Genomic DNA, 22,024 nt, shown 5'->3' with positions numbered 1-22,024 from the left:
CTAAATATAGAGCTTTAGAGATCTCTATTCTCATCTAACAGTTTGTGTTGCATATCTTTGTCCATAATATTAGGTGAAAGCCTTTATTTTCTTTGCTTTGTATAAACTGATAATATTTTGTCCTACTTATTATTGTAGTTAATGTTCTTTTATTAAAATGAGAAGTAAACTGTTAAGAAGTGTTTTTCTAACATATTTAGATACAAGAAAAGATGACTATATCTCTCTGTCCTCAGTTTTAATTACTTCTAATCCAACTTACATATTCAATGAGAAATCAGTCCTTAGGTAATAAACTTAAATTTGATATTCTTACTTTTTCCTATTCAAAAAAAAACAGGACAAATAGACAGAGAACCATTTCTGAGTGGAGGTACCATACAGATGGCGTTTCTATAATAGCAATAATACATGATTAACTGTGTGGGAAAGTAAAAGGCGATTTCAGAAGAAATTAAAATGAAAGCTCTTATGACTGTAGTCGTCATCCATCACTTACCACTCTGCATTTTTATTGTCTTGTATTCTCTTCCCTTGTCTTCTTTTCAGGAATCTCAGCAGATGCTTGGAAAGTTGATTCCAGAAAAGCAATTGCTCAATGACCAACTGAAGCAGGTTCAACAGAACAGTTTGCATAGTAAGTATATTTTTTTGTAAGTCTAAATCTGTTTTTAAAAGCCATTACATTGCATTACACAGCATACTCTGTAAGATTTTCTATGTTGCAAGATACAATTTGAAAAATGTTGTGTGCTGTGCCATGAAATTCTCAATGTATGAAAATATTTATTTCATAATATATTTAAAAACAGGAGATTCTCTTCTTACTATCAGAAGAGCCTTAGAAGCCAAGGAGCTAGCCCGTCAACAGCTTCGAGACCAGCTAGATGAAGTAGAAAAAGAAACCAGATCTAAACTTCAGGAAATTGATATTTTCAATAATCAGCTGAAGGTAATCTGAAACTTTTAATCTCTCTCCTAAATGTTCAGTCAATAAATTTAGTAATTTATCATGGAGAAGTATATTGAACTAAAATGATTGATTTAGAATGTCAGTGTTAGCAACATTGTGAAATCTAATATTTTTGTTTTTGAAGAAAATACTACTTAACATTCAAAGTAAGAATTTGAATAAACTTAATCTGCATAATATACCTAAGAATAAACTTGAAGTCTGATTCCAGAGCTGCAACTATAAGTATTAAATCACTATTTTCTACCCCTATGCATTGGAAGAACTACATGACTACAGTGGGTCATCAAATCTGCTGGAATCAGTGCTTCAATTTCAAATATTTGTTGAAGTTGCTTGTTTTCCAACTAACACATAGAGTTACTTATCTACTGTTTGTCAGAGCATACTTGTTCATGAATGTAGTTGTCTGTTGTTTGTGGTTTCATACTTTATTGATTAGTCTTTTGTTGAAACTGTGTGATTTTGTTTATTTCTGCACAAGAAAATTACAGAAGTTGCAAAAGTCAGCAGAGGAAGAGTTACTCAGAGGGAAGTTATAAATCAGTCTCTAGTTAGAATCACTTACTATTAAATAAAATAAAAACTGTTTTACTATTTACTATTTTACTATTTACTATTAAATTAAATAAAAATACTGTCATTGTTTTTTTTTTTCCCTAGCAAAATATTCCAATGCATAAGTACTTTATTTGCTATTTTTTATCTTTATTTTTATTTTTTATCTGTTGGCTTCCACTGAAAGCTGACAAGAAAAATTCTCAATTTCCTGCAAGACAAATCAAGTTGTGCTACTGGTATTTAGAAGGAAAAGCACAATGATCAATATATTAATATTTCTGTAGTTCTTTTGAAATTAGATCAATTATGACTATAATACATTTTAAGAAGGAAGGTGAGTTGGAAGTTATGCAACAGATAGCTTTTTTAAATCTTAAAATTACTCACTGTAGGAAAAATGAAAAGCTGCAGATGATAACACTACCTGTTTCAAGGCAGGGAGGTAGAAAGTGAAGAATCTCTGAGAAGACATAACATACATAAAACTGAACTAAATATTCAGTTCACTTTAAAAGAAAACAGAACAGTTTACCTTACTAGCATTTTCTTTGTATACTCTATGGACACATTTTATCATGTTGTGCTTTCTAGCTGATTTTTTTTTTTTTTAATTGATACATTTTGAACCACATAGAAGATAAATGTGACCAAAGGATACTCATTCTAAAATTAGCATCAGCACTTGGTTTGATAATAGGTGACCCGAAGAGTGAATAAATGGGTGGAAAGGGGGTGTATGCGAATAATCTTAGTTCCGTGGCACTAAAAAACTCCAAGCATCTACATTTAATTTGGTAAATACGAAAGGACTCAATAACTAACAAGCTAAGAATTAGAAAATGAAAATTGACATTTAACGAAGACATTGATTTATCAGAGTGTTTGCCATCTATCTTGGTACAATGTGTAATTGTAAGCTATTTCACAGCTTACTGGGAGAATTGACTTCTGTGTTCAAATCTTAGTATTTAACATTATAACTTTAAATGCTGAAAATTAATGATGTGGAAAGATTTTGGGAAAACATCAGCAGCTTTTCTTTTACTGAAAACATTGTGTTCTTGATTTCATTATGTGTAGACACAGTGCTTAATAGGATGACCACTTTGCAATGCTGAATTTTACTATTTTTGCCTTGCTGCAGATTCCTACTCTTGCTTGGAGGTGAATTTAAGAAGTCAAAATGTGGCTTTGGGGCAGTTTTACTAATGAAACTGAAAAGTGGGAACTTAGTTCAGAGAGAGTTGTATCTTCTCCCTTTTGTAGTTCTGTTGAATGTGTAAGATGCATTTTTGGAGACCTGAATATCTTTATTACTAGATTTAAACATCTGCATGCAAATACATGCCATTTCCTGGGCTCAGCGCAGGATGGTGATCATAGAATCATAGAATGGCTTGGGTTGGAAGGGACCCCAAGGATCATCAAGCTCCAACCCCCCTGCCGCAGGCAGGGCCACCAACCTGCAGATCTGGTACTAGATCAGGCTGCCCAGGGTCCCATCCAACCTGGTCTTGAACACTTCCAGGGATGGAGCATCCACAGCCTCTCTGGGCAGCCTGTGCCACCATCTCACCACTCTGTAAAGAGCTTCTCCCAGACATCCAATCAAAACCTTTCCTCCTTCTGAATCCCATTGACAGAGAAACTGCTTAGAAGACCCTGTGTATGCAGCACTATTTTAAGGGCCATTTACTCTTACTGAGGGAGCTCTCAGAATATTTTGTATGTGAGTCTGTACACAAAGCTAGTGAAAAGAGTTCCTGAAACTCTTAGTTTGGTTACAGTTTATGTGAAGTAGAAGTTCTGCTCTTTAATCAAACCAGATCATAGCTATGTCTTAAGTAAAAATACTGCACATTAGTCTAGGAACCTGAATAATTATCTGATATTTTTAACATAAACAATCAAAAACTGATGACGACCTTAAGATGCTACCATTGGAAAGATGATCTTTTTTTTCCAATTTTTAGTAATAATTTCCACAACTAAAAGTGGAATGACTTGCTTATTTACTTAGTGATATTGTGCGTAAACATTACATGTTCATTTGGTGCTAAAATATTATACAATTTATATAATTATCAGTCAGCTGTATAGTGTTTATGTTAAAATGTAAAACATTTTCAAATAATGTATCAAAAAATTCAACCATATGAGCTCTAAATAAAAGTTTATTTAACTTAAAAACCAAAGAGAACTATGCAAAAATAGGATGTATTTATTGGAAATGTATTGTTATGAAATAAATGAATTTAAAACACAATTTTTAACCAAGGACTTTCCTAAATTATCTTGTATGTTTAAAAATAATAGGTTTTTTTCTGTGATGATCTACTCTTCTGTTGTGCTCTAATGTACTGAGAGATGCACGTTTGATGGGTAGCTGTTGGAACATCACTCTAATTGACACTGTCTCGTGAATCTGTTTTCTATCAAATGATGGAGAGGCACTGGTGCTTAACTATATACTACAATTAAATTCTGGGCTAGAAACATAATTATGTGATACATTTTGTGAATTCTCTTAAAAGAGAAGCCATACGTGGGATACTCTTCAAGTATATACTATCCTGAAGTGTTTTGCACTTACCTACTAGGAGAGAGAGTACTTAGTCAAAATGCTTAAGTTAATAAAATACAGAGCCAACATTGGAAATATATAAGCTACTGCTCTCTGAGTACAAACTGTATGCCAAGACTAACTTACTAGTTCTGATTAAATGCTTAAGAGACAGTAAGTTGACAACAACATAAAATCATTAACTTTTATCATCGTTATTGAGATCTATTTCTCATGTTTTGTTTATGAATAACTGTTGTATTATTTCCTATGTGAACGTATATTTACGTTCTGCAATGCATTTCAAATTCATTCCCTTGAAACAAGCTACACTTGATCTACTGAGAGCTGATAGATAAATATGCTGAGACAGCACAACATAAAGTGAACAATTTAACTAGTGTCTAGTGTACCTTTTCTTTGATGAGACTATACGGTTTACTTGATGCTCTAATATTTTTGGCTACAGATCAACATTTCAACACCTATCATATGCAGTGGATTGCACTGCATTTGCTTCTGTGTTGCAGTTTTATGTGAATACTCAATATTGATGTTAAATCACCTTATATTTGCTTAATGTCTTAATAGCATAAATGACAGACTAAGGAGATAAATGACTTCGGATGATAAATGACCACTTCTCTTTCCAGTGAAACTATTCAATCCTCCAAAACAATTTATTTAAATTTCTTATTAATGCCTTGGAGCTCGAGTATTTCAGTTACTTCTGTTTCAAGTTAACATCTCAACTGTTCAAAATTTTCATAGGGTTTGTTTCTACTCAAAATTTTTCTGGAGTATAAATTATTATTAATGCTTCAAAGGAGATAGATCCATGGATCTTTACTGGATATTTGTAGCATCACCTACTCAGTTTGAGCAAACTGATGGAATTACCTGACTGCCACTGTGGCTTTAGCCTAAAGCCACCAAGTGCACTTGTTTGGCAAAGGAATGAGTACTTTAGTTTGAAATTGATGAAATATCTTTTGAAATGAGATTTGTGAAATTTTGCTGCAGAAGTCTTGATTGTACTGGTCTACAAAAACGAGTGACGGAGTTTGTAACAAGGTTGAAAATTACGCCGCATCTTTGTATCGTTAATTAAATTGTAGCAGTCTAACTCTCTGATCCTCTTGAAAAATCTTAGCCTAGAACTGTAATAATTAAATTTGATACATATACTAGTAAAATGAACTAAATTCACTTCTAAATCTCACAATGACCAGTCACTACACAGCCAAATAAAGCAATTAAAATAGTTGTTAATATGGTTTTCGTCTCCAAAGACCAAGTAGCTATTTCATACAGCACTGAAGAATCATATATTTTAGAGTTTATCTGAGTCATTCCACAAGAGAAAATGGTGTTTCTGAAATATGTTAGTCTTGCTGAGAAGCTATTCTCAGTGCCTGCAAAAGGTGGTGAACAACTAGATTTAAGCTCTTAAGAATGTTTTGCATTTTGTGTCATGTTCCAGTTGTTGTCAGTCCCTGTCTAGTCAGTGTGCACTGGACAAGTCTTGCATATGAATGCCTGTTTACATTTGAGCATTTCTTTCTTCCAGTCAATGGCAATGGAAGATGCAATGCTGCAGTGCCTGGCAGTTCTCCTGGGCTGCGTCAACTACTTAGACTCCTTTCTAAAGGTCTCCATGCCATACTCAGGCAGTACACAACTTTCTCAATCTGAGTGATGAACCTCCTCCAGTTATGTGCTTCACTTTTCCATAAACAGATGAGTGTGCAGTGTTTAAATAAGTTAGTATTTAATAATAAGTGCTAACAGTAAAGCATAACTGAAGAGAAGAGTTTGTGATTTTATCTGTCTGATCCTTAGTGCCTAAATGAGAAGTGTGCATTGATTTGCAACCTACACAAAGTACTAGTTAGTTACTTTTGCCTTTTGCATATCTGACACCTTAAGATTTGAAGTTAGTTGCTTCTTGTGGTCACAATGTTCAGAATTTTTAAAAAGAAAAAGCTTTTATATTAAGTAAAGTATTCCTACACAACACTGTAATTTGGGATTCCAGGTACGAGAGAGATGACAATACCTTCTCAAATCCGCCATAGCTCTGAAATGGGGTGAAAGGAAGAACTCTGTCAAGGCTCTTTTTGGGAACTGGGGAATAGGGTAGAGGAGCATTTCTGTGGGAAAGCCTCAGTGAGCACAGAACTGTAGGGTTCAACAAATGCTCCTGTTTGTCTCAGAAGATTAGATGGAAATCTTGTATTGTAATCCTTGAAGAGTGTTCTAAGCTGTCAAAAGGCAAAATTTGGGCTTAAACAATTACATTTTTAAAGTTAAGGTTTTCATAGCAATATGACTTGTCTGTATATAGTTAATATTACTCTGCTGTATGAAATTCATATTTTAATCCATATTCAGTATGACGTGAGTCTCAAAGTTATTTTTATACTTGTTAGTCTGTTTGTGAAAGGTAATATTTCTCTCTGCTTTTACAATGTTTGTTGTCCTGCACACCAGAAACAAAGAGAGCATCGTTATGTCCTCAGAGTTACAATATACAATTTGTACAGATTTTAAGTTGCTTGTGTTTGTAAAAGGTGAGTGTAGGACTGTGCTGAATATTCAGTAAATGTTTCATTCTGTTGACTGTTGAAGTGTTACTATAATTCTGTTCAGTTGATGTCCTATAGCACTGTGGTAGATGCTGATTATTTCTTCCCTCAGCCACCCACTGATACTTGGCAAAGCAATAGAGCATCTACCAGTGGCATGAGACACCAAGAAAATCTTTATTTCTTCCTAGCTGGTGCAAAGAGGGTTATTTACTACGTTTTTTACTTCCAAAATATTCTATTCAGTGCCAGCTGTAAAAGTTAGGTTGGATTTTTCTCACCCGTTACAGACAGATATGTCTCACAGAAGAATCTCTTCACAAAATACTGAACTAGCATATTGCTTTAGCTGGGAAGGAATAATATGATAAAATTTCTGTGGATATCTTTATAAACTTTATCTTGAGATCCTCACTTAGCTGAGCACGTATATAAAATGACGAAATAAGCAAAGAAAATAATTTAATTATTTGAACAAGACTTAATGATGTTGCCTTTTGTACTACATATGATAAATGACTTGCTTTGGACAGTCATGGAGAGATGGCTCATAGCTGGAACTTTCAAAGTTTTCTGTTTGGCAGGAGAAGTGGCATATATTGTATGTTCAGTAGTGTGATAAACTTATATGTCTAAATTGTAATTAAAATACAGTTTCAGCAAACCTTGCAGTTAGACATCTAGTAGAAGTAAGTAGTGTTTGGTATACAGATGTATTGTAAACTCTGACTTTTATGTAATTGAGAATCAGGGATGTTTTTCTGAACGGAGCAAAATACCTATTTCTGAATTAGAGATAGATTCCTCCTGATTCTGTGAGTGTAGGTGAACTGAATTATTCTTTTTAATATGCAAATTTCTTGTTAAGTAAACTAAGCTCATGTATTTGTATATGGATTGTTACATTTAAAGTCTTTGTGATTTTTTTGTTTTGTTTTAACTATGATAGTCCTCAAGAATACTCTTCAAGAATTTTGGTTCTTCTTTCCTTGCTTAGTGATTATTCCTATTTAATTGCTAGAACAACAGACATTGAGAAAAAGATGCAAAGGGAAGAAAAAACTAGAAAGTGCTATCACCTAAATAGTTTTTGCAAGGCATAGGTTATCTTCAGTGTTACCATGTTAGAACTGTACGTGGCTACCTCAGTTCTTTCTGTTCAATAGCAATAGCAGGGTTTTTTTGTCTCATTGACTAGAACTCAAAAACTTGAGCTTCTTGGCATGCATAGTTCAGGGACAGCAGAGGAAATGAATGTGAAGGGAAACAAAAACAAATAGAATAACAAAGGATTTCTGAACTAAAGATTGTGCTACAATTTAATAAAGATTTAAACTTAGGAGACAGAAACCTGTGCTCTGGATAGCAGTATTTTTACCCAGAAAAGAGTGGCAGCTAGTTGAAAATCATGAGTACTACTCAAGATACTCTATACTTCTGAGCAATGGCATTTTTAACTTCATGAGCTTTGTAAATACTTCATTTTGCACATGTGAAGACTTTTGTAATCTACCGAATACTGTTGAAAGCGGTTTTTCACATGGCCAACTAAAATCATATGAGTGATGCCTCTTTCTCCCTGCCCAATCTGTGCTTTCCTGTATCATCTCCAGCCAGCAACTCCTACAAGGGGCAGGCAAAGCAAGCAGATGGTGGCAGCATATCAGTCCCAGATGGAAAGAAAGACCTGCCATAATCTCCTGAGAAAACCTCTTCTCAGGAGGTCCTGGCACAGCTGCCCAGAGAAGCTGTGGAGGTGCTCAAGGCCAGGTTGGATGGGGCCCTTGGCAGCCTGAGCTGGTGGGGGCAGCCCTGCCCATGGCAGGGGTTAGGGCGGTATGGGCTGTGTGACCACTTCCAGCCCGAACCATTCTGTGATTCTGTGAAACTGTGCCATTTTTTATCTATGACCTTACAGATTGATGCTGTTTACCGCCAGTGCTTTTCTGGCTGTATATTTTGTCCTTAGCACTTGTACCTACATACTTTCAAAATGAAAATATGGGTTCAGGTGATCATATAATGAAGACAGAGTCTGTAATTCCTTCAGAAAAGTTAACTGGAAACAGGAGTCAAATCCTTTGTACCTCAGTGGAAGTGTAGCAGCATGAAGGAAGCTGATATAATACATCAGTTATTGGAAATGATCTCTTGCTGTGGTTAGCACTGCAGAAAGGTCTACTGCAGACCACATCTAGCTGCAGGAGCAGTTGTCTAATTGTGCGTTTGCTGCAATATGCTGATGGCTTTATTTTCTCATTGTTCCATATGGGCCAAATAGGATGCTCATTCAGCCCATTATGCTGAATATTGCTAACACTTTTCTGTTTTAGAATTGCTTTTCCTCCTTCCAAAATAAGCCAGTGTGTGAGTGTTTATAACTGTAGGTATTCAGGGTTTAAAATTTTTCCCAACGGCATTATCCTGCCTGAATAATTCTGGTGATTTCACAAGAGTAGTTTACTTTATACTCTGCAATATCTATTCTAGATCCTAACTTTTGGCTAAGCTTGCATGTCACTATGGAAAATAATGATGGTCATAAAATATATGCCCAAATTATCTCTGTATTTCAGTAAGTTTCATGGCCCTAGCAGAGTTTTATTTAAAACTTGTATAGGAACTGATTATCTCTCTAATTATGCTGAACTCAGTTTTCACTGAATTTAAAATTGAGGATCATTAAGAAAATGGGACTGAAAGCTAGAACATGAAGCTCAACTTGACTTTTTAAAAACTTATATCCATATGTCAGAAATGTTTTAATACCTTGCAAAGGTCATGTATTACTTCTCTTAATAATGTAGTTTTTTGGCTTGATCTTAAAATTTGATGTTGCATAGTGCAGTCTTTAAGCACTAATGCATGGTTTAATTTCACTATTTTTCACAAATTTTTAGACACAACGTAAATTCAGTCTGAAAATTAATGAATATTAACTTTCAACTTTTATAACTAGGAAGTTATAAATCATTTTGTGAGATTAACTCAGTTATCATCTTGGCCCTTTATTTGAACCACTTGAAGTCTTCATCTGTGAATTTTTGAAAAAAAAAATCACACTACTTTCAAGATAAACTATTTTCATGCCTGAGTAAGTGAAGATAAAGCTTTGTAGGACACAAGAACTAAACAAACCTGCTTACTGTCAGTCGTATATTTCAATAGAAACAGAAAATTACTAAGATACGAGTTTAGAAAGAATTTCCTGTTTCTACATATTTAGTGTATCTAGATGAAACATTGTCAAACTTTTGTCAAAATCTTAAAGCCACATTTTAGTAAAGTCTGACTTGTTTCTTAATCTTCATCTCAGCTAGCATGGGTAAAAACTAGGAAAATATTAAATGGTTTGTGGTCCTTTGAAATGTACCTTAAATATCTACCAATGCATTTGGCATTACTGGAAGTTTGAAGAGATATCCAACATTTGTGATTTTTGTTACCTCACAATGAAAATATATGAGGCCATTAATTATGATTAATATAGCATATGTTTACACGTTCTTTGCTTTTTTTGTCTAGGAGCTGAGAGAAATACATAACAAACAGCAACTTCAGAAACAAAAGAACTTAGAAGCTGAGAGGCTGAAACAGAAAGAACAAGAAAGGAAGACAGAGCTGGAAAAGCAAAGAGAAGCTCAAAGGTAGCAAAGTGCTCTAGTTTATGCCCTTACTGCAGAGGTGTTGGAGTGCAAAGCATTTTGCAACAAAGTCAAACAAACTGCATGTTTCCCAGAGCGTAGTCTGATCTCAAATAATATATCACTAAATGGCAAAAATATCCAAGACCTAGATCAGGTTTCAGTTCAGTGCAGATGATTTGTTTTGAAATCAGGAGAATCTTTTTATTTATCCTCGAATGAAAAGCATGTTGTGGAGGTGATCTAAATCTGTGACTTTTAACTGTCACATACTTACAGATTTCAGCAGCATTGCTTAAAGGTACTTCTACATGTAAGGACATAGCTAATATTTTCTTGCTACACACTTGGAGAAGTTTTCGAATGTATTTGTATAATATTTATGTAAAGTGAATGTCATATAATTTAATGACTACTTTTATTCTGACATCATTCATTTGTAGCTGCTTGATTCCATTTTTAGCAGTTTAGTGTTTTTTTAAGCTATTTGGGACCATAGAGACCTTTTTGAAGAACTCCTAAAGGTAATTTGCTTTAGTAAGTCTACTTCCGTGCAGAATTGTATGACTGTGGGAATAATATACAGTTCTGAGGAAAAAGCAGATATGTTAGATGTTTTTTTCACTTCCTCCCTTCACCTTCTTCCAGCTCCAAAACACAACAGGTTTTTCATTTCTTACTGAATACTGAGGTTGCTCTGTAACTCTGTTAGAGTTCTGTGGAATTATCTTCTGGAGGCATAGCCTTTACATGTGAGTTAAAAGGAAAAGTCATTTAAATTGGTTTTTAAATAAAAGGACAAAGCAACTTGAAGTAATAGAGTCCTGCAGCTACTAGTAGTTTACACAGAAAATTCTCTCACTTGTCTGAGAGTCACAGCTCTTTCTTTAAGAATTCATACATTCTTCTTTACCTGTTAAGAGTCACTGTTAGAAAATGTGTTGGAGTGCTTGCTAATTTACCAAAATAAAATTACCAGATCTGACAGGATACAGAAAAGCCATAAGGATTACACTTTTTATTGTCAATTATGTACAAGGAAAATCTCTGATATTTTGTTTGACTAACTCAAGAAAGATTTTTTACTTATCCAACAGGAGAATCCAGGATCGGGATAAACAACGGCTGGATCGAGTGCAACAAGAAGAAGAACCTCAATGGCAAAAAAAAAATCAAGAAGATGACAAGCAAAAAAGGGAAGAAACAATTAAGAAGAAGGAAAGTGAGGATAAGGGGAAACAGGAAATCCAAGAGAAACCGAGTAAGCTTTTCCAACCACATCAAGAACCAGTTAAGCCAGCTGTCCAGGCTCCATGGTCAAATGCAGGTAGAGGAAAAATTCAAAAAATACTGTTGCACATACCTCACTTAAAAATTATTTTTGGTTTTGTCTTCTCATGTAATACAGGAAAGTACTACGTTTCAAGATTGGATTGCTCATTGTGTCGAAGTAAATAATGTATGATTTGAGCTTTAGATTCCAAAAACTTGTTCACTTTAGGCTTCAGTATTTTTAAAAGTAAGATGTTAAGCAGATAGAATAAAATGTAGTTGATGAGACTCACAGTCCAAATCAAAGGGAGAATCTAAGCTGTATGTTTATGTAAAATCCTGCTATAAGGTGCCAAAAAATTACTACAACACTTCTCATTACAACTCTTGTATTGATGTGAATTTTTTATAGTGTCATGCAGTTACTTTTCTTCCTCCTCACTATGCATGTTGCTTACTGAACAACTGGCCTGAAGTCTATGATAGAATCTCTTCTGCTATGCACTTGACCACTTTCAGCTGAGAGCTTTTTTCAGTATTATAACCTAATTTTTTGCCCATGTTTGGAATTGTGGTACACTCTTGAGTAGCTTTGATAATTATGCATGAGAATTAATTGGGATTGTAATATTTGTTTAAATAATTGATCAGAAGACTGCATAAAAGGGAAATTGCTTTCTGTCTTTTAGCTGTAATCTAGCTTTTATCAATTATATCTATTTGCTAGGTATTATTTGTACAGGGCAAAATAGGAACTGCATTATACAGGAGAAATGTAGCTTATCTGTTTTTTCTTTAGTCTTCTTTTCACTAATAATGCATCTGTAATACAGCATGTGATTTTTAAAGCACCAATCTGTAAGTGACCTCTTTTCAGCTAATCCATGTGTATTAGAACATTTTGAGACATCTTTTTTGAAACTATATTCAGGCTGCAATTGAGGCTGCTACATAAGCAGGCTCTAGAAGTATTTGGGATACCACTGTTGCATGCAAGAACATTACTGTTTGAATTGAACCTATAGGTTAGTGATCAGACTTAAACATAATCAGTGAAGCATTTGATGTCATGTGTGTTGCACCATAAGTACACAATTCTTTCTGTAAAAATAGTTGCATATCAAAAAAGTTAAAATATAGTAATTTTTTACATGATGTTAAGAAGAGAGAACAGTACGAGTTACATTTGAAATCATTAATTTTCTTATTTCCTCTTGTATAAGAAGAGGTTAATGTACAATATATAAGGTATTGTTTTTTTTTATTTATTCAATTTTACCATATTTTTCAAGTATGGAAAAATGATGTGGTTTTTTGTTTGTATCTGTGTTTTTTTATTTGCTCAGGAAAAGCTCCACTAACAATTTCTGCTCAGGAGGATGTAAAAATAGTGTATTATAGAGCACTGTATCCTTTTGAATCAAGAAGCCATGATGAAATCACTATTCAACCTGGCGACATAGTCATGGTAAGAACAGACAACAGACTGTGATATAAGTGCTTGAAGAAATACTTCAGGTTTTGCACTTGTGTGAGAGAAATTAATATGGCAAGATTTTTTTATTTTTATTTTTTTTTAAATTTGAGAACAATATTTTAGTGAATACCAAAATAAACAGGATGGGACACAGTAATTTCTTAATTATGGATAGCTTCTTAAAGTTCATTGTATTGTAAAACTGAAAGATAATCTATGTGTAGATTGTGCTAGTTTTAGTGTGCTGAGCTGTGTGTGTGTCTGAGATGCAGAGGTGTTGAAAAGGTTCCTGTACATGGTGAAAAGTTTCTTGTTCTCCAGGGTACCCAGGAAATACAATTCCTGTTATTTTCAAATGAGAGTATGGTTGCTATGGGTTAAATAAAAAACTGATTTTGATAAATAAAGAATGTTTCTAATAAGAAATTTGTTTTCTTAGATGAGTAATACAAGAGCGGGGAGTAAAAAAAAAAAAAAAAAAAAAGGAATAATTTGTTTTTATTAAGAGAATGTGATGTCCAGGGTAGCACAAAGTGGAACAATTACACTAAGCTACAGGATGACTACACTTCTGTCATGATCCCAGCAGTGCTGATGTGGTCTTTGTATTGTAGTGATACTTCTCTAACAATACTGGAATTTTTCTACAACTCTTTTGGTCATTATTTCTGACTTAATGACCTAATTTACTTGTAATTTTAAAACTGTATAATTTACTGTTTTTTTTCATGAGGCAGTTTTACATTTATTCTCAAGAGGATATGAAGTAGATAAAATATCACTTTTTAAAAAAATGGAAACCTGAAAATGTAAAAATTTACTTGCAGGCGTGTTGACACAGAAGCATTTCCATTCATTTTTTAAGAGTAGTAGAGTTACTGGAATATAATCTACCTATAAGCCTATAACTGTCATATTAAACTTCAAATTCTTGGAGGCTGGTTTCTGCTTGTATGCATAATTATGTTTTAAAATTTCAGTTCTGATGTTAATGACTACAATAATGGAAATTATATTAATAATAATAAATTGCTAGTATGACCTTTGCATGCATATGTCTGCTCATAATAAAAATGCCTGGCGTGGATATCAGATGGTATCTTTCTCACTGTGGGAGGGTATATTCATTATAGTGTTCCACCCCAAAAAAACTGTTTTAGGAGCTATTGTTTTTAGCACAGTAATAATGAATTTTGGAAAAAAATTACACCTTGTAGTCTGTCCTAAATTGTAATGGTAACTTTAAAGGAAATGCATCTATTCTACAGAGATGAGCCCTCATCTCTCAGCCTTTTGTTGTGCCACAGTGAAATATTTGTGACATGAGAATCTGCTTTTGGAAAATAAACGTGTATCCTAGATTAGTAGCAGTACTGAATGACTTGTAAAGAGGACCAATCCCATTCTGAATAATACTGCAGTTTTTATTGCTCTTTATCAATAAATAGTATAGGTGAGTGCGTTGTTAAATAGAGAGGATGTGGATACATGTGTGTCTTTAGGCTCTAGAAAATGTTCTATCTTACTTTATTGGAAAGTAGATTATTGCCTAGGCATATAATGTTGTTTGGGTTTTTTTTTTCTTCTTTTTTTCTTCTTTTCTTCTTTCACTCTGAGAAAGAGTGATCACCACAAAGTAGAATCACAGGGAAATACCATTTTGCCAAAATAAGAACTTAGGGGTAATTTGAGTCTTCTTGTATCTTGTTTTGGACTTTAACTTACTCCAGAAAATATTCTCTACCTCTCAGTTTTCTTTACTTAACATCCATTTAACAATAATTAAACCTGATGATTGATTCCTGTGGGATTTATCTCCTGCTCTGCAGTAATTGCTTAAATGGGCTACTCTTAGAAAATTAATGTAAGACACTTTTGTGAAATGTGTTATAATTCTGCCTTGCTTTAAATCATTGCTTTCCTGATGGAGGTTAAAAGGGAATGGGTAAGTGTGCTATATGGCTGTTAGGAAGTCTACGCAATTTATTCGTGTTCATAAATCAAGATTCTGTTATCGTGTAGTTTATTTGTTTTTTTAATTTATGTAGGAGTAAAATAACAAATCAGCCCACATTGTCAAAAGTAATTTAAGTGCGGTGAACTAGAACTTACTTTTGATAACGGGCATTTGGATTCCTAGACTCTGTCCTTCAGTGTTTGTCATGTCATGTGGTTCCACAAGGTTCCAGTCAGTTATGTTTATTGGAAAATAGTAATTTACAAGCTTACATGTTAAAGTGCATCTGATTTCTCATTTATGACATAAACGCAACTCTGTAGTTACGTTGACCTGTGCAGTTAGGAGTTTACCGTGTTTAACAAAACAAACATTATGAGTTTAGAGTTTAGACACAGTTACTCTAAACACAGTGTAGAGTAACCGTGTTCTAACATAGGCAAATTTAGCATTTCCTCATTTTAGTGCTATAAATGGCATTGTCTGTGCAAGCTTATGAAGCCATGTGCTGTACTTGTATATTATATACAGGAGATATCACTCAAACTGTCACTGCTATAAGTAAAGAATCCAGCTGAAGCACATGGAAACCAGGCATAAACCCTGGATTTAAAGGGGACTGCAGAATTCATTATGTCAGAATGACTTGAGGCTTTAATAGGTGTACAGCTTGTAAATAGCTTTTTACAACAGCATAATACACTTTTACACTGTGCGTGAATGTTGAGGTCTGTCTTGGTGAAAATGAGGACAAGGAGGAGAGTTCAGTCTGAGGGTATTTGCAAAAGTAAAGATAAGAAGAGCTTTCTTCTGCTTTGCTTTTGAGTATGTGTGTTAGTCAATTGTAGGACTGATACATCTTGTGAAATGATTTAGAGAATTTGTGAGGCTTGGGCTGTATTTTTTTTTTATATCTACTTTTTCATTAAAGGATATTTGTATTTTAACTTGAATTTCTATTTTCTCAGCTTCTTATCTTTTTATGTATGTTTAATTCCTTTCACCTTAAGGTAGTTATTTCTTTCACTATATAGATTGATTTATAACCCTAATTATAACTTAAACAAGCTTTTTTTTTTCTGGAAACAAGTATATCCTGCGCTGAGAAAGCCATGCTTGGTTCAGGGCTCTGTCTGTTAAAGACCTTATTATGTGCTTTCTATTATGTATACAATGTATGGAATTCATCTCCTTTGGAGGGCTTTCTGACAAAAACAGATTCTGCTGGCATTTGCTTCTGTTGGGTTCCATCTTGGAGCAAATGAATGGATTCTGTTGTTACTGATTCTCTTTGATATAATTCAGCCTGTTTAAATAAACTTAATTCAGTGAAATACAGTTGAATTATTGACTAACTGAACTGCAGTGACTCGGATAGCAGAATGTATGTTACATAGAAAGCTCAAAGAAGAAGCTCAAATAGGGAGGACTAGAACAATTTCATAATGCTAGTTTGTTGTCAGTTTTTTTAGTTGTTGATTGTGAGACTTAGAATGACTGTTCTTTGTAATGGATACATAGGCAGCCTTGTTGTGTTAGATCTTGTGTAGGCGTAGTCAACATATGGCCTCTGGCAGGCAGAGCTTAAATTCAGATTTATAATAAGAATTTCAGTATTCTCAGAATATCTACATCAAAAGCTTACAAATGAAGTAAAGTTAAAATGATGATTTAATGGGTAGATTGTTGAGCAAAACGAACAGTGGTACTTTGCTTAGCTTTCATTAAATAGCTTTTTGAGACTAAGGGTTTGACTTCATATGTAGTGTGAATCACTGTTGTAAAACAGAACTTCTCTTTCTGTGTACATGGACTGCTAGTGATACACAAGCCAGTTCGAAGTGGATTAGGCCACTGCAAAGCCAGTCCTTTTGTTAGGAAAGAAATTAGCGGTTCCCAATGCTTCTGCCGCTTATTGTTGTATTGCTCTTACTTCTGTCACTTGTGTTCAGCCATTGGGAATGGGAACATGTAAGCTGTGTCTCTGAAGTATGATTGAGTAAATTAAAAGTACGCACACACTTCTATTTGTTGTTCAGATGTACATTTATATTCTAGTTGTATTTTGCAAAAAATAATCTGGAATAGAGTTTCTTGTAGGGATTTGGGATGGTGAGTATAAAAACAGAAGGTAATCAGAACAAATTAATTTGGAAAAAACATACAAAGGAATTTATTTAAAGTTCTAGTACTGTGCAACATAAGTAGATCCAAGTTATATTTTATATGAATAACTGAGAAATCATTTTCAAAGAACTATAAAATAAAAATTGCTTTTCAAAGTGTCTTTCTATGAATATATACTGAAAACTTAATTTGATTGAATAATACTTTTGAGTATCCTAATAAGCTGTTTTAAGAATTTCTTATTAATAACATAAAGCTGCCTTCTAAGAAGACATTAAATCAGTTGCTTTAAAAATTGCTTTGGTGATTTTTTTTTTTTATCTGCTGAAAAATCACAGTGTTTTTTTGTGTTTACTGTGATTTGTCTCAAAGATGCCACTTTCTGAAGACCGTGATGACACATTTTTGGTCTTTCAGTACTGATTCTTTTGTGTATTGGTGATTCTAGATACAACTTGAGGAACTGAATGTAGGAACTGTGTCCTTGTTATTACTGCTTAGATTATTCAACTCTGCAGTGGGTGCTGATAGTCCATCTCTCCCTTGCTGTCCCAAGATTCACCTCTGCTGTGACCTTCCATCACTCATATTGCTGCGCTAACAAATCTTATTCAGCGCTGCAGTGGAAATTTCGCCCTGCACTGCAGTAAAACCACATTGAACTGGTCAAGCATGTACTTCATTCATTTCTGGTTTTACTTTGAGTTAATAGGGACTGAGACAGAAGATACATGCAACAAAAAGCAGAAATAATGGATTGTTTTGCACCAGAAGAGGAGTGTGGGCTACAAATTACAATAATAAGGCAGTGAAAGAGGCAGCACAGGGTATAAAGCAAAGCAGTCTGTCTAGCTCCAAGGAGTGATCCAGGAACAATCGGAGGTTTTGCTGCTTCAGCTGGAGTCATTTCTATACAAAACAATGTTCCCTCTCTTGGTCTCGAGCGACTCATTTACACCATTGCCACAAATAATTTTTTACCACTGTGGATTTTTGTTGTTGTTGTTTATTCTCCACACAAACAGAATGTATAGATTGGTGCATTTCCAATTGTTGAAGCAGCCAGTTCTGAGATACTACCACATGCCGTTGTAGGATGTCATCCTTTGTCACCATATTTTGAAATCTCCATCGACTGAAAAGAATTTCTAATTCTGTGGCTCATGTAGCATACTGTTAGTAACAAATGCCTCGTGTTGATAATGAATGCTTAGGAAGGAGGGTGAGGTGATTTTGAATTAGCAATTTAAGCATCTTTCACCAGTTGCTATATTGATAACTGCAACAGTAAATGCATGACTTACGCTCTCATTAGAAACTTATGTATTTTAAAATACTGTATGCTACTGGCCTAAGCAGATTAAATTCTTGCAAAAAACCAGCTCCTGTGTAGAGCTGATCATGTGACTTTTCATTACTGGCCTGGTTTTACTGCCAACTTGATCATTGCTTGGGAATCTGCAGCAGATAGATGTATGTTATTGACATGCTACAGGAGCAAGCCTTGTTTGTATGTTTGCTTAAACCCCTTGAAACTTAAACATTTGCTTAAACCCCTTGAAACTGAAATTTTGTTGGAGTATCAAAGGCAGGTTGGATAGCTAGATCACCAGATTTGCTGTAATTATTACCTAATGCAATTACTGCCTTTTTTTTAAAAAAAAAAGTGCCTGCAGCCTCCAGATATTGTGTCAGTGTTTGGCTACCATATCAATTAATGAGTTATGAGGAGAGATAGTAATGGTGGATTATTTTTCTTCTGCAGTTCTTGATTCTTTATCACCATGGAATTATTTCATATAAGTATGTTAGAAAATATGTCACTATTGTTTTGAAATTGTTTGGTGGATGTTGATTTTAATATGCTGTGTTTCTGTTGTATTTTCTGCAAAAGGAAATTTAGAAAAAAACTTTAAAATGTTTTAAAACAGAAATAGCAACACAAAATGGTCTTCTCAGAATCACAGAATTGTAGGGATTGGAAGGGACCTCCAGAGATCATCGAGTCCAACCCCCCAAACTCATTAGTTCTCCAGAACTAATATCTCCAAAACTGGTGTGCTGTGACAGACTTTCAAGCATCTGTTTCAAAAACTATGCTTGGCTTATGCATTAGGGCTGAAATGAAAATTTTTATTTATTTATTTATTTAATTTTATTTACCTTATCACCCAGAAAACCTTTTGATTCTGGTTTGGAAAAAAAAAAAAACCATTGCAAAGCACATTACATTGCAAAATCTTCTCTTAGCTATTAAAGGTTATTGAAAGAATAGCTGGCGGCATAATTCTCCCAGTGGTAAATTAAATAATAATAATGAAGTTCTACCTAGGTGGAGCTTGTACTTGTAATAAAGTTTTCATTTCTCTGTAAGTAGATAAAGTTAATTACTGTGGATGAGATGTATTTTATTTTTTTTTTAGTATACCACTTGTATATTATGTTTCTTAGCTTTCTAATGTAATGTATCCGCAGGTGGATGAAAGTCAGACTGGAGAACCAGGGTGGCTTGGTGGAGAATTGAAGGGAAAAACTGGATGGTTCCCGGCAAACTACGCAGAAAAAATACCTGAAAGTGAAGTTCCAGCGTCTATAAAACCAGTTGAGGCAGCTCCTGCACCTAAAGTTTCCGTGCATGAAACAACCACATCACTAGGAACTGCTGCATCTACAGAGTGCACGACAACTGCCAACAACTGGGCAGACTTCAGTTCAACGTATGTTTGGGTAGTGATTATCGCCTCAAAGTACCATTGGAGTACTTTCTAATTGATTAGACTATGACAAGAAGTTGACACAAAGTACACAGATTGCAAAAGATAAAGATTTTGTTTGAAGTAAAATATTTTTTTGTAGTAAATAGTTACAATTGCAGCCTTGTAAAACTGGAATTATTCCCCTATATATCTAGGTAGATAATACACACTTTCATGCTTTTCATAAAAATTAGTAATGCTGTCCCTGACATGAGAAGAGTTTTGTTGGTTGTGGGCTTGGCACGATTACAGTCCAGACATACAACTGATTACTCAGCTTAGAGCACATGAAGCAGGCAAAGAAAACAGGCGGAAAAGATTTAAGTTGGATTATTTTATCATGCTCCTTGAGTTCACTGAATTTTGATCATTTAAGTAGGTACTTTGAGGCAAAGGTAGGGATCATGAGATTTGTTGGACATTTTAAAGGATAAGAGATAGTGCGAAACTCTTTTAAAGAGTTGAAAAGTCAGTAGGAAATAATTTTAAGCAAAAGAAAAAAGGTAAGGATTTGAAGTAGTATGAGACATAACACAGAGGCATGTGAGAGGTCAGTGACTGTGCATAATACAGACTGCAGTACTTAACATTTTCATTGTATGGGGGCACACCTGAACAATGGAACTAAATTGCAGAAATGGTTGGCCATAAATGAGCAAGGATGAGCAATTAACTGTTCTTAGAGGCTGCCTTTCAGAAATGTGTTTATTGTAACCCTCTCTTTGATTGCCTAACTTTCACTGCAGAGTTAATTTCACTGCTAATAACTCATGGAGTATTGAATTACAAGAAATAGACCTAGAATGTAGAATTTTTTTCTTTGCATGTGAGCATTTTTATTCCTTAGAATACAGTAGGAATAATGTAATTCACTTATTTTCAGATGGCCAGCAAACACTAATGAGAAACCAGAGACAGACAACTGGGATGCCTGGGCAGCTCAGCCGTCGTTGACAGTTCCCAGTGCAGGGCAGCTGCGGCAGCGATCAGCCTTCACCCCTGCCACTGTTACAGGATCATCTCCCTCTCCCGTTTTGGGTCAGGTGAGCAGCTGTGTTCACTGGAACTGTTCTGAGCCAGCATGAACTTCTGGATAGCAAAGAGCGAACATTTACAATGGAAACCCTTTCCTAAGATGTGTGAACTAGGACAGTTTGGAGTGCTAAAGCATTAGTGTACACTCATTAACAAAGTCAGTAGCAGAATCTAACACAAACAAGCTGCTGTTCTGCTGTTTCTTTGCTGGCTTTTTTAAACTAGAGTGGTCCAGTCTTCTTAAAGTTTTGGCTGGGTGCTATTTTTGAATCGCTTCCTTTGGGCTTTATTAAATCACATGGCAACAATCTTCGTTCCAGAGTGGATTGTATGGTTAAGTGGTATAGATGAGAGTAAGTTTCACAGTAGATGAATTCAGTCCATCTGTAAGAGACTGCACTTTTCTCAACTGGACACATTGTTCTTGTAAGCTAATGTGTTGTTCTGATAAATGCAAAATAACTAAATGTCTTTGAACAAAACTAAATGGTAGTATATACAATATATTACTAGCAGCAGAACATAATTTTCTGTAAAGTTTGCTTTAAACCTTTCAAAATAACTTTGTCAAGGTTTATTGTATTTATATCTTAATTGTAGAAATTGCAAAGAAGCAAACTCCCAAATAGTCCTGCATTATAGTGATTACACATTAACAGATAGAAATGTAGGAGGTCTGCGGGCGTTTCTTGTATTACTTTGTAATTTTGACTGACATTTTGCTTTATACAGATGAGGAGAAGTCACAGTATATTGTGGCTATATAAATAGTATAAGAATGTAACTCCATAAGGAGTTTTCTTTGTGGAAAGTGTTGCAAGACTGAATTCTCTCTCTTTTTCTCTAAATTGCATTAGGGTGAAAAAGTGGAGGGACTTCAAGCACAGGCTTTGTATCCTTGGAGAGCAAAAAAAGATAACCACCTTAATTTCAACAAAAATGATGTCATCACAGTTTTAGAGCAGCAAGATATGTGGTGGTTTGGAGAAGTTCAAGGACAAAAGGGGTGGTTTCCTAAGTCATATGTGAAGCTTATTTCAGGCCCCATTAGGAAGTCAACAAGGTATTGTA

General features: G+C 34.5%; 1 protein-coding gene across 6 annotated transcripts in view; it reads left to right on the top strand.

Annotated features, from left to right (window-relative positions):
- Positions 1-22,024, top strand: part of ITSN1 (intersectin 1) — a 119,304-nt gene that overhangs the window by 58,574 nt on the left and 38,706 nt on the right. For 5 of the 6 annotated variants that reach the window (XM_042868530.1, XM_042868526.1, XM_042868527.1 and 2 more), the window contains 8 exons: positions 550-637; positions 813-952; positions 10,211-10,332; positions 11,427-11,656; positions 12,948-13,069; positions 19,638-19,879; positions 20,802-20,961; positions 21,811-22,016. In XM_042868530.1, coding sequence (XP_042724464.1) covers positions 550-637; positions 813-952; positions 10,211-10,332; positions 11,427-11,656; positions 12,948-13,069; positions 19,638-19,879; positions 20,802-20,961; positions 21,811-22,016 — 1,310 coding nt within the window. The remainder of the gene's footprint in view (positions 1-549; positions 638-812; positions 953-10,210; positions 10,333-11,426; positions 11,657-12,947; positions 13,070-19,637; positions 19,880-20,801; positions 20,962-21,810; positions 22,017-22,024) is intronic. The other variant, XM_042868529.1, reaches the window with a different exon arrangement.

The sequence above is a fragment of the Lagopus leucura genome, unplaced genomic scaffold, assembly GCF_019238085.1.
Source record: "Lagopus leucura isolate 7727_CA_CO unplaced genomic scaffold, USGS_WTPT01 Super-Scaffold_100001, whole genome shotgun sequence".
Classification (NCBI taxonomy): domain Eukaryota; kingdom Metazoa; phylum Chordata; class Aves; order Galliformes; family Phasianidae; genus Lagopus; species Lagopus leucura.
The sequence above is the reverse complement of the archived record's forward strand: the minus strand, read 5'-3'. Positions and strand labels throughout refer to the sequence as shown.